The sequence below is a fragment of the Malaclemys terrapin genome, chromosome 1, assembly GCF_027887155.1.
Source record: "Malaclemys terrapin pileata isolate rMalTer1 chromosome 1, rMalTer1.hap1, whole genome shotgun sequence".
Taxonomy (NCBI): Eukaryota; Metazoa; Chordata; order Testudines; family Emydidae; genus Malaclemys; species Malaclemys terrapin.
Genome location: NC_071505.1, coordinates 46959870 through 46973250, shown reverse-complemented (window position 1 = coordinate 46973250; position 13381 = coordinate 46959870). Strand labels below are relative to the sequence as shown.

Sequence of the window (13381 nt, the reverse complement as noted above, 5' to 3'; positions counted from 1 at the left end):
GATGTTTTATAAGAAAATATTGCTCAGAAAAACTATATTTATTCAACTGCTTTATCTAGGACTTTGTCCATCTGGGCATTGTGTTCCTGAAGTGCCAGATGTTTTTTGTCTTCAGTGGAGGGCTTCCAAAACTCCATATTACACTCTGTGTCAAGGTCCCTCATCACAGCCATCTTCCTTTGCCAAGTATGTGATGCTCTTTGAAGTCTTATCAATGCTACTCATATAGGCTGGTCAGAGGGGTCATGGCAGAGTGACACGAGGCACTCTCTTGGTCAATTCCCACCCAATGAGCTGAGAACACTGCTTCTGAAATGCTCCCATCTCCTGCCAACTTGCAAAGCACACAAGTTAGGATAAATCTTATTGTCTGTCAAACTAGGACAACCAAAAACTCGGTCTGGACAAGAAAATGTAATTACTTATTGCCTGCCAAAAGAAGTCAGTGACTCGTTCTTATGAACTTTAGGCCTGCTGACTGCCCAGTGCATCCTAGCTGTAAATGAAAAATGACCTCCTGTCCAAGTTTGCTTGTGAACACCACCAAACTGCAGAAGGAATGTATGGTTTGTCCACATGGCGGGCTCCTTTGTTGAATTCCTTCTAAGGCACTACTCAACCAATTGCCCCATACCATATTTACAGGCTAATTATACATGTTTTCGTCTTCCAACTTCCCAAATGCAATATCTGTCTGTTTATTCTTGGGTATTTCTGTCATCCATTATCATAGTACGTAACTGCAGTCCAGTGGCATTCACAAGGAAGCCATAGGAATAGACCAATGTTTGCTTTAAGCCTCTGGTTGTACATGCCAGGCAAGCAGGGCAACAAGGAATTTTAACAGCCAATCAGATCAGGTCAGCAGCTTGTCCCAGCATGTAGGAAGTGATAGGCAAATACATAGAAGTAGAAGAAACAGCTGAAACCGACTCAATAGCAGCTCTAGGTCCGAATTATCAGTGAGACACTTTAACTTGTCTTAGCTCTGCATGTGATCATTACTTAAGATTCTCTTGAAAATGCCCATTAGTGCTGTCCTGAGTCAGAGGCAGGCCGTTTAATTAAGTGCTGCTGCATCTGAGCCCCTACAAGATTGTGCACAAGTGCACTACAGTGTCTGGAGCAGCTGTTCTACAGGGGTCCTTCAGCTTAAAGAACTAGACAATTCAATTAACAGTGTAAATGGGACAGAGAACTAGGCCGAAGGTAGTTTTCATGGACTCCTGTTGTATCTCTCTAGGGCCAGTCCCCCAGATTCCAGAGTATAGTCTGAGTCCACTGCCCTCACCACCAACATGGATCCCTCTCATGCTCTTACTGCAGTTTTATATCAACTTCAATCCCCGTTTCCATTCAATCTCTAAACAGGGACTGAGCAACAGGCCCAAATCTTTGCCTGATCAGAACTCATACACACATACCAAACCAGAGACAGACTACAAGTATTACTTATATATAGCAGGTCTTGATTTTTAAACAGAACTCGTTCTGGCCATGGAAAATATTGGGACCATCACAATTTCATGTCAAACAATCAAACTTGACAAGTCTGCCCTAGAAATTAAAGATGGAAGTGATCTATTAAGCCACCTTGTCCATTCCCAGTCCAGTGTAGGATGTTCCCTGTGGGGTAATATTAAGTGTCACTGCCACTTGGTGTGGTCTTTTTAGGGGTGTCAGCTTCTGGCTGACCCTTCTGAGCTTGGTCTCAATCAGGTCAGTTCCTGGATCCTCACATCCAGTTAAGTTTATCAGCCCTTCAATTTTAGGGCTTGCAGTCTCCTTCAGTCTCCTGGCTGTTTTCTTGGAGGCAGCCTCGTGTAGGACTGTCACCCCTTTGCTACCTAAGGGTTTTCTGCCTCCCCTTCCCTTCTCTGTGCTCTCCCCTTTAGCAGATCTTGTTTTCTCTATTGGTTGTAGCTGTGGGTGCCTGCCTCCAGGATTGGTAGTTCTCGTAGCTACGTGGGGGTGTGATCAAACTGCTTGCTTGTAAACCAGAGAGACTCTCCTCCCCCCTCTGTCTATGCTTAGTATGGAGTTTGTAGACTCCATTACATTAAGAAACTTGTCCAGTCCATTTTTAAATGATTATTGATCGATCGCCTTCCATGTCCTTTAGCAGATTGTTACAGTCTTGAATCTCCCCATTAGGAATTATTCTGACATTAAGCCTGCATCTTCCATTCTTAAATTGTGTTCCATTATTCCTACTTATGATCTGTAGGACCACTCTAATCCTTCAGTGCTGTTCAACATGCTTCAGATACTCATTGTTGTGGGAGCAGATGGTATATAGAGTTGATCTGTGATGGCTACTCCAAGTAGTAACTAACTGCCCCATCTGGCTTGAGGGGGAACCAACTTTAAAAACCAGGGTGGGGATGGGTAACAGATTCTTTTTAAAAAACAAAAGAACTAACATGAAAGGGAATCTTATTCTCCCACCCGGTAGTACTCAATAGGCACTCCCTTCTATCCCTAAAATATCTGACACATTCTGTGATCCTTAACTGAGCAGAATTCCCATTGAATAAGAGGCTTGAGTAAGGATCTTAGAATTTAGTCCTACAAAACTATCCTATACTTATTATGATCTGCTCTGCATGGGTACAGGGATCTGCTCCCATGGAACTCATTGCAGGGTCAGGACTATGTGTTCTTCAGCACTCCTTTCTTAGGGAAAAATAATAATAATAATTAATAATAAATCCATAGCTAGCCAATGCTAAAGTGTGTTCTTATTAGTGTTACCCTCAATCTGCCTGCCCCACTTCCCTCCGATTGTTTGTTAAAAGTACTCTGCATTTTGTCTCAAATTAGATTGAAAGGTCTTCATGGCAGGAGCTGTATCTTCTTAAATATTGTATTCTGCCCAGCACTAATCCTAGACAGGGTATTTGTCTGGTTTTAAACTGGACAGCCCTGTTTTTAAATGGTTTGTCCCTGTCGGTACAGAGACAAAACCGGCCGTGGTTATGTCTGTTACCATCGATGGGGGAATATGACAGGACGGAGTCTCTTTTCTAGCCACAAACCACTCAGAGACTTTCTTCTGGTCAAACACCTTTGCAATTTATTTAGTGTTCTCCCCACCACCCTAACAAATTTACACAGCTCTGTATTTACAATAACATACACTCCTTAGCTCCTTAGAAGGTATCTTCCACCTGAGAGATCTCTCTTGGCTCTGATTCTGAAAAGGCTACCAGTCTTTCTTCCCCCGTGGGCACTTCCTTCCTGTGCCCTGCTACCTTCTGGGCTAAATAGCCTTGCAACTCTCTCCTGCCCATCCCCAATCTATCAACTAGGCACAGCTTTGCCCCTCAGGTTCATTCCGGGGCAATTTAATTGGTGATACAGCAGTACAGCTGCTGTTGCCCAGCACACTATCACAGTGACACCATTTTGAAGAGCGCACTGCTCTTCCCCCCCCCCCCCCCATCGTGACTTCGTACACACTGTGTGTGCAAGGTCACACTGGCAGGGTGTAGTCTCACAGCCAGGGGCAAGTCCAGGCTATTTCCAGAAGTACCTGAATGTCCAGTATTCTGAGGATGCATGAGTGGCCACCTTCCTTAATCCTAAACAGGGCCTTTGGGCACTAACACGATACAAGTAGCAATAATAATAATGATTCACCTTGGTCTGGGATGTAGTCAAGGGCATTTTTCCTAGGTAAGGAGTGCAGAATGGGGTCCTTTTAATGCTATCATTGTTACTGGTTAATGCTCATCTTTGGTTTGTAGAACAATTTATCCAATTTACTGGGGTGACCATATTTCCCAAAGAGAAAATGGGATACCCCGAGAGGCTGGCCCGTGCCCTCTCCCACCCTGCATGGAGCTGGCCCAAGCCCCCTTTCCCCTGCACGGTGCTGGCCTGAGCCACCTGGCATCACTGCTCGCCCAAGTCCTGCCACCTGGGGCTGACAGCCTGAGCCCTGGTACCTGGTGTTGCTACACACCTCCCTGACTGTTCCTCTGCACTCTCCCAAGGGAGGTGTGCCCTGCTTTTTTGGCAAAACTGGGCATTTGTCCCATTTGCTCTTGCCAACTGATCATCAATAAATGCCTAGTTTTGCCAAAAAAAGTCAGGACATCTGGGATAGGACTTAAAAAGGGGACTGTCCCAGCCAAAATAAGATGGTCCTACAATTTGCCCAATTCTATGAGAGCAATTTGCTGTCAAGTTTCACTCCCTTTGTAAATATAATGTATTTCCCCATGCCATTTACAAAACAAAATGTTTGAGATGCCTACAATGTAGTGGATAACAGAATGCCAGTTTTGTATAAACAGGGCTATATAATGCTTCCTTTCTCATGTGAATTATGCAAAAATGTGAGACAGTAAAAAAACCCAGCAGAATATGTTCCTTGGATGTTTACATTTTTAGAAATCATGTGGGTTGCATGAGTGTAACTGAGAACAGAGTTTGGCCTTAAACATTTTACTTCCCTTTTTGTTTTTCTGCGTAACTGCCATTTACATTAACAGAAATTAAACATGTGCATTGGCTGGGCAATAGAAGACTAATTGTGTAGTCTTTTGTTTGATTTCCTAATTGTTGCTTTTGCTACCTTAAAATAATATTTTCTGAGTCAGTAGTAGAGCATCTCCTTAAGAATTATATTAAATGATTGTTAATATAATATTTTTAATTTTTTTTTCTAGGGAAATTACATTGATTCAGATGCTATTAAAGGCGAAGTGCTAAAAGTTGGAAATAGAAGTTGTGAGAACATCCGCCTACAGTCTGAATCAGTTTTCTGTATGGTTCCCAGAGATCTGCTGAAATCCCACAGTGAGCTAAATATAGAGGTGGGATACCCTCACTCCATATATGATGTAGCTAATAATGATGCCACTGGAATTATGGTGCCTGCAAACTTAAAATGCAACTCTAATCCTCATGTTGGTAGTGGTTTCAGTTCATGAACTTTCCCTTTTGTGTGTGTGTGTGTGTTATTATTTCTAAGTTCCAGCTTTCTTCAGAAAAATGTGAATTATTTTACGTGAAACATTATATTAGGTGTTGTACAGACAAACAACAAAAGATGGTCCCTGCCCCCAAAGAGTTTACAATCAAATTGTAAGACAAGAGACAACAGGTGGATGTGGACAGATAGACAGGGAAGCATGTGGAAATATTGAGGCAATAGTTTTGGTCCTGTTCCTGCAGGCCTTCCTTGGAGTCAATGGGATCAGGCCCTTTGTGCAGATATTTAGGACAAGTACTTGAATCCAAGTCCTACATCCTTTTGTGTAGAAAAAGCATGAAATAACCTGTTCTTCACATACACAATTTGGTTTTATTAGTTTGATAAAATGCAGATATTTAGGCAGGGCCAGCTCTAACTTTTTTGCCATCCCAGGCAAAAAAGAAGAGCGCCGCCCCGCCGTAACATCCCCCCCAGTGCCACGCCGAGTCGCCGAAACCCGCCCCCCCAGTGCCGCGTGGGGCCGCCCAAACCCCTCCTCGCCCAGTGCCGGGCCGGGCCGCCCAATTCCCCAGAGCGCCGGGCCGCCGAAACCTCCGCCCCCGCGAGCGCCGGGCCGGGGCCGCCGAAACTCCTGCCCCCCCGTGAGTGCCGCACTGGGCCGCCGAAACCCCAGGAGCGCCGGGCCAGGCCGGGCCGCCCAAACCCCCGCCCCGAGTGTTGCGCCGGGCCAGACCGCCCAAACCCCCGGAGCGCCGCGCCGGGCTGGGCCGGCCAAAGCCCCTGAGTGCTGCACCGCACCAGCGAAGCCCCCCACAACCCCCAGCGCCGCACCGCCGAAACACCCCCGCGCTGCCCGGCCGAAACAAAAACAAAAAAACGGGGTTTTTACCCCTCGAGCGCCCCCCGCCACCCCAGCATTGGCCGCCCCTTTTGAGGTGCTGCCCCAAGCACGTGCTTGGTCGGCTGGTGCCTAGAGCCGGCCCTGTATTTAGGACAAGTACTTGAATCCAAGTCCTTCACCCTCTATGAACCAAAACTTGGTCCCCCTGAGTTACTGAGGGTGTTGCCATTGATTTAAATAAGGCCAGAATTTGACCCTGTGTTGATTCATATGGCATTACAAGCATCTTTCAAAATTGTTGAGAAAATTGTTGAGAAAAGACAAAAATCACAGAAGTGAGAGCCGTGGGGAGAAGTGGGGCCAGGGCTGGGAGCTGGGCCGTGGTCAGGGGCCGAGGCCAGGGCCAGGCAACGGTCAAGGCCAGGAACCAAAGCCATGGCCTCAGCTGGGGGAGGGGCTGGAGCCGAAGTGGAGCTGGGCGGCTCCCTCCCCACCTCCCGTGGGGGCTGGCCCGAGCCCTGTCACACCCCTCTTAACATTTCTACATGCCCCCCAGTGGGTGCGCCCTGCAGCTCGGGGACCACTGATTTAGATGGTAAGCTCCTTGGGGTAAGGACAGTTTGTTTGTCATGTGTTTGTACAACACCTATCACAGTGTGGTCCTGGTCCATGACTGTGCCTCTTAGGCTCTACCTGAATACAAATAAAATAATTATAAGAGAAAATTTCTGTTAAAAGCACAGGCGCTAATTCTTGGCTATAGAGCTGACAAACTATGAAATCAAATGTTCTCCTTATGCTTTCCCTTTGGCAAATACATTTTCATAGAAGATTGAAAATGCCATGTCACTCATATTTAATCTATGTATATATGATATTAAATGCACAGACACTTTTACATTTATGTCGCTGGTTATGTAACTTATTTAATCAGTTCTATTATGTCATATTTCCTTAATCCGTTGACTCCTAACAACCACGGGTGTGGCACATTCTACATGTGGAAGCAAAGAGTTCAGTAGTGAAGGGGTTAATCATGTTGTCTACTTGTTTACTGGCAAAAAGTCTTGGAAATTGTCTGCCCAGCAAAGAAGAAATTTTGTACTTCTGATGGACAAATCCTTCATTACAGTAGTCAAAGGACTGACTTCCACACAAGAAAGACGAAGGATTGCCAATGCATTCCAGTTGACTGAGATAGTGCCATGTGTCCGAAAATAATTTTGCCCTGGTAGCTGGTCAGTGTGTGTTTCCTTGTTTTTTTAAAACTTGTTGACTAGCTAAAAATTGGCAAGGATAGAATCACATGACCGTGGGAACTATACTACAGAACCTGCAGCATATTTCAGCCAGACGGACATGTACTCGGGCTGTTTTAAAATCAAATACAGTGCTTTTTTCTATAAACCCGCACTTTTCCAGTGCAATTTGAGTAAAAGGTGATTAACACAAGGTGGCAGTTTAGATTGTAAGCACTTCAGAGCTGGGACTGTGGTCTTTGTTCTGTGTTTGTGCAGTGCCTATCACCATGGGCGGCAGGTATTGTAGGCCAGCAGAGGCTAAGTCTCCCCTAACCTAGGCCTGTGGCTCCACCTACATTCTGCCCTGAGGCCCCGCCCTCAATTCCCCTCTCCCCTGAAACCAGCGGCAGCTCTGCTGTGGCCAGTGGCCCGGGGCAACTCAGTCCAGCCAGCAGCCTGGTGCTCAGGCCTGCCGGCGGTTCGATGCTTGGGCCCACTGGCATGGCTGAGACAGGTGGGCCAGGGCTCCTCCAGCCACGGGGCGGGGGTGGGGCTCCTCCAGCTGTAGGGGGGGCAGCTCAGGACTCCAGCTGGCGAGGACAGGGCCTTGGACAGAAGGGGCGGGGCTGGGGGCTAGCCTCCCCAAAGGGGAGGTTCACCTGCCACCTATGCCTATCACAAAGGGGTTCTGGTCCAGGCCTGCGGCTCCTATGTGCTACATAATGCAAAGAACAAAGTAATTGTCTGTGTGTGCAAATGCTGGGTTTCATGTGTACAATATAATTTTGTGGGTGTGATGGCTACTTGGCTTCTTGAAAGGATGTGATGAACCGCAGAGGACCATTTCCACCAGTGCAAATTAATTACTCCAAACTTCTCTCCATGGTGGAGCCTTTCAGGCCAGGATTTAGCCTATAATGGGTATTTCAGAATCACTATTTCAGTGCTAATATGAATTATATATTTTTGGTGGATTTTTTATTTTAAATCTTCAATATCTTTTTCTTTGTTTCTGTTAGTGGAAGCAAGAAGTTTCATCAACGCTTATTGGGAAAGTGCTGATTGTGCAAGATCAGAATTTCACAGGACTGATTGCTGGAGTTGTCTCAACATCAGTGTTATTTTTATTGTTGTTGGGGTTTTTTCTATGGATGAAGAAGAAAAAACAAATTAAAGGTGCATCATTGCTAACTTCATGAAGTAATGTAAAAAATATGTGGGTTCTTTTAAAGCTTAAACTATTTTAGGCACTGCCTACATGTAATGTAATATCCTTCTCATATACCCTGCCAGTAGAAATTGCAAAATATAGGTCCAGTCTTCAGTTGCATTTCAGCTCCTTTTTGGTGCCAGGGCTGTGTGAAGGGCCAGAAAGCAGATCTGGCCAGCTGAGAATTCCCCTGAGGTTGAGCTCTCAAGTGGGGTAAACCCTAGCCAGTCCTCTCCCCCAGTCAGTCTTGGCCTAAGGGGCGGGAAGAGGGCATGGTTGGAGTTAATTGTACTTCATCTATACTCAACTGTTGTGGGGTCCCTTACAGCCAGGGACTACAGCCAGCTGGTATAAATTAAAGCAGCCCCCAGGCTGCTCTAACTTTTATTGAGGCTCAGGACAGCACATTTCCCTGAATTTCCCTGGTGGCCCCCCTTCTCAGTACAGCCAAAAATCTAGCCCTTATACGCAGGGGCGGCTCTAGGCACCAGCAAAGCAAGCACATCCTTGGGGCAGCCCATTTGCAGAGGCGGCAGGGATCCAGCATGGGAGCTGAGAACCAACAGGGGGCCCTGGGAGCTGTAGTTCCTTGGTTAGCTCCCTGCCTACAGAGCCAGCCCTGGAGCAGGGAAAGAACTACATTTCCCAGCATTCCCTTGGCCACTACCAACAGGAAAGAGGGAGAGGGAGTGAGGTAGCTGAGACCTCATGCTGCAGCCTGCTGTGAATGGAGAGCTGCACTGTGGTAGGGATACCATATTTTAACATTCAAAAAATAGGACACTCCACAGGGAGGAAGGGTAGCCCCACCCTGCCACCATCCACTCCCTCCGACTGCCCCCCACAGAAACCCCAACCGATCCAACCCCCCTGCTCCCTGTCCCCTGATCACCCCCTCCCGGGACCCCTGCCCCTAACTGCCCCCCAGGACCCCAACCCCTATCTAAGCCTCCCTTCTCCTTGTCCCCAACTGCCCCCTCCTGAGACCGCCCCAACTTCCCCCCTAGAACCCCACCCCCTACCTGTCCCCTGACAAATCCCCAGGACTCCCATGCCTATCCAACTGCTGCCTGTCCCCTGACTGCCCCCCCCCAAAATCCCTGACCCATCTAACCCCCCCTTCTCCCTGCCCCTGACTGCCCCCCCCGAACCTCCGCCCCATCCAACCCCCCCTGCTCCCTGTCCCTTGACTGCCCCCCCGGAACCTCCTACCCCTTCTCCAAACCCCCAGCCCCATTATCGTGCCACTCAGACCAGCGTGTCTGGCTTCACGCAGCGCCAGACACGCTGCTGCATACATGCTGTCGTGCTTCCCCGCGGAGCCACAGGCTCCCCCCCCCCCCCCAACACCTGCCTTCCAGATTTGAACACCTCAGAATTCAGGAGTGCTCAAGCTCAGTTTGGGCAGCTGTTACTTCATTTCTCCCAAATCAAATATACTGATCCACTGTAACTTGCTTAGAAAAAGTAGGATAAAATTGAGCAAGAAATGCTTCACAGTGGTTATTAGGACTGGAATTGCTATTTTCAACAGCCATTGCCTTTTTGTTTGTTTGTTTGTTTGTTTAAAAGTAAGACAGTGATATTGCATTGGCAAATTCCCCATAGAAAGAAAGAGTGGAAGAAAAGAATAATAAAGGCACCTCAACTTTTCCTCATTTATGTAGGACAGTCTTATAATATGCATCCAGATATCCTCCAATCACACAGGCTGAAAATTGTTCCACTTTACTGCAGTTCTGTAACCATATGGGAACCAATCCTGTCTGTGTTCTGTGCACATGTAAAATTCATGCTGAATGACCTGCCGTGGGAGCGAGTTACCAGTGACCCAGGACTGCGGTGGAAGGAGGGTGCAGGTGGGGGAGGGGGGAGAGAGCCCAGGGCTGGGGCGGCAGGAGGTGTGTGTGTGGGGCAATGGTGGGGGGGAATGAGGGAGCCCAGAGCTGGGGCGGCAGGGGGGTGCGGCGAGGAGCCCAGGGCTGGGACGCGGGGCAGCCAAAATTTTTTTTGCTTGGGGCGGCAAAAAATCTAGAGCCGGCCCTGCCTATACGTGTTGCAAATTAGGAACTCACTGTATATGAGTTTGACACTGTTTCTTTCAAACCCCCTTTCAGATCTGGGTAGTGATTTAGTTCGTTATGATGGAAGAGTGCACACTCCTCATTTGGATAGGCTTGTGAGCGCAAGGAGCGTAAGTCCAACTACAGAAATGGTTTCTAGTGACTCTGTAGACTACAGATCAACGTTTCTAGAAGGTGCGTCTCTGTTGTTAATCTGAGCAGACATTGCCATATTTTTAACTTTCTTGTTTTTCAGCTATCTTCATATGACCACCTGTTTTGAACTATATCTTAATGCTCAATTTTTCATCAGACCTGTCTGTCTTTTGTTAAGGACCTTCACCTGCTTTTTTATAGAAAGTAGACTTCAGGAGTATTTCACCAGGTTAAACTGAGGTGTTTGTTTTTTTTAATTTTCACTATAGTCTGAGTGGCAAAAAGAGATGAGATTAGTGAACATGTTGTAAAATCAGTGTAAAAAATTTATAGAAAAAAATACCATATTCCAAACCTTAATGAGGAGCTGCAGATTTATGAATTTTTCACTCTTATATGTTTATGTAGGTCTACCAGGTAAAAGGTGCAATTCTACTCCAAAAAGAGCCTGCAATCCCTACCCTAACTCCGCCCCCTCCCTGCCCCTATTGGATCCCTTCCCCAAATCTCCGGCCCAGCCCCACCTCTTCCCCCAGCACGCAGCGTTCCTCCTCCTCCCCTGTCCCTCCCTGCCCCGTGAATTAGCTGTGTCGCGGCACAAGGGCTGGGAAGGAGGAGAAGCAGGATGTGGCGGGGCACTGGCGGAGGTAAACTGTAGCAGGGGGTGGGGTCGGGCCACCACACCCACCGATTTTCCGGAGCACCCACGGAGTCAGCGCCTATGTTAGGCCACTCTCGTGTGATGTGGGAGACCTAAGTTCAGATTGCTGGTCTACATCAGGGAGAGGGGGGAATTGAATGTGGGTCTCCCACATCCTTGGTGATTGCCCTAACCATTGGGCTAAAGGTACTACCTCCTCCTCCTCCAGCTGTTTGGTGAAGCTAGCCCTTAATTTCCTTTGCTTTTATGTTAAAAAAATGTCCAGAAACAGCACCAAACAGTTCATTATGGGTCAAAGTAAATGTTTTGTTCAACCAGAAAATAATTTTTGTGGACTTTTTTGATTGCTGAAATTTTTCAGAATTTTCTAATTTGGTTTGGGTCAAACTGATTTTTTCCCCTACCCCAATTTTTTTTTTTTTTTTTAACTACCAGCAAACTGAAAAATCAGTTATTCACCTTCCTCTGTCCAGGACATGTTTGCCATACTCTCCTACAAGGCTCCTTCATCTTGTTGATATAAAAGAAAGCTACAGCATATTCCTAAAAAATCACAAGAACTAAATTAATATTGAATATGCCTTTGATATGCATATCAGTTACTGTAAGGAATAAAATGAAAAGAAGATTGGAAAACTTCGAGGTACACTGATAACAGCTATTAACATTATTTTACAAAACTGGAAAGACTCGCCTCAGTTACATAGTGATAATTGGATACACTCCCTCCTTGTGCAGCATAAATGTGAGGGATTTGTGTTTCTAAACATAACAGCATGGAGTTAATATCTGGAATCTAATGAATAATTTTAGCACTATCTGCATTTTATAATTTCATGTAACATATCTATGTCCAATTCCTTTTTTCTCTCTGATAAAATAGCCTCATCTGTTAGGGGTTTTCTTTGACAGTGGGCTAAATTCTGCTCATTGACTCTGCTGGACTCATTCCATATGTAACTGAAAGTAAAATTTGGCTCTTTGATTCTATTATACAAAACGGTAGTAAAATGTTTAAGAAACAATACCAAAAAAGTGAATGTTATGTTGATTTAAACTATTCCCAAATCATTTACTATGCTTAACTGAAATATTGCAATTGCTGTAATTTAAAATCTGTTGACAAATTGTTTTTTTTTTTCTTTTTCATGTTACACCAGCTGTATTATCTTTGGAAGCTACAGGATATGACTCACCTTTAGGCAGTTCCCTGGTTGAATATTGACCATTAGATAAATATAGCTTGTCACAGGCAGTTTGGGAATTTAATCAAATTTCATGAAATGTAAAGTTGCCTACCAAATTATAATCTGACAGTAACCCAAAGTTTTGTATTTTGAATCCTTTACTACTTCCTACTTGCATCTGTGTTCTTCTCCAATTTTACTCCAATGGCTACATAGTCTAGATATACTTACATACTTCTTTTTTTTTTTTTTTTTTACATTGGCTAGAAGTGGAAGGGCCTGGTACTGTTCCCTCTGACGTAAGTGGCAGTTTTGCCATTTACTTCAAAAGAAGCTTGGTTGGGCCCAGAGTAAATTTCTGTCTATGGTGACGTAGTTTACATGAGCTTTGGCAAGGCAGCTACCTATATTTTCCATTTCCCTTTTGTGACAGGGTGTGTGGTAAAGCAGGCTAACTTCCAGACTGATCGAGTATAACTGACTTTGCATAAGTACCAGTTAAATACACCTCTTGATCTTCCAGTGAGCACAGCAGGAAGCTTAAAAGAATTAAAATAATTTCTGTTCATCTTGCAGATCAGTTTCCAAATTTGTCTCAGAATGGCTCATGCAGACCAGCACAGTATCCTCACACAGACCTAGCATCCATTCTGTCGAGTGGGGACTCAGATTTAGCCAGTCCACTGCTGCAAACTAATGTCCACATTGACATCGGTGCCTTAAATCCAGACCTGGTCAAAGAAGTTCAGCATGTAGTCATTGGTGCTGACAGCCTGATTGTGCATTTTAGCGAGATAATAGGAAGAGGTAAGTATTTCAACTCTTATCTTGCTAACTAACATTTTTGCACAGCCATTCATCATATTCCTTTCTGAAGACAGCATCTAACATATCACTGAAAGATATTGCAGTCATTTAACTAAAGGCTTGCACACTTTGTTGTTTTTATAGGCTGAGCACATTGCTCATACCAGGGACATCTTGCATCCCTCCATATTCACCCCAATCCCAACCTCCTTGTGTGCTACCACCATCCCCCTCTATTTCAGGGACTCCCTGCATTATCCCCCATGCCAG

At 45.7% G+C, this 13381-nt stretch overlaps 1 protein-coding gene across 4 annotated transcripts in view; it reads left to right on the top strand.

Moving 5' to 3' along the window:
* MET (MET proto-oncogene, receptor tyrosine kinase) overlaps positions 1 to 13381 on the top strand; it is a 141687-nt gene that overhangs the window by 115228 nt on the left and 13078 nt on the right. For all 4 annotated transcript variants that reach the window (XM_054023687.1, XM_054023659.1, XM_054023677.1 and 1 more), the window contains 4 exons: positions 4677 to 4823; positions 8047 to 8203; positions 10355 to 10495; positions 12881 to 13111. In XM_054023687.1, coding sequence (XP_053879662.1) covers positions 4677 to 4823; positions 8047 to 8203; positions 10355 to 10495; positions 12881 to 13111 — 676 coding nt within the window. The remainder of the gene's footprint in view (positions 1 to 4676; positions 4824 to 8046; positions 8204 to 10354; positions 10496 to 12880; positions 13112 to 13381) is intronic.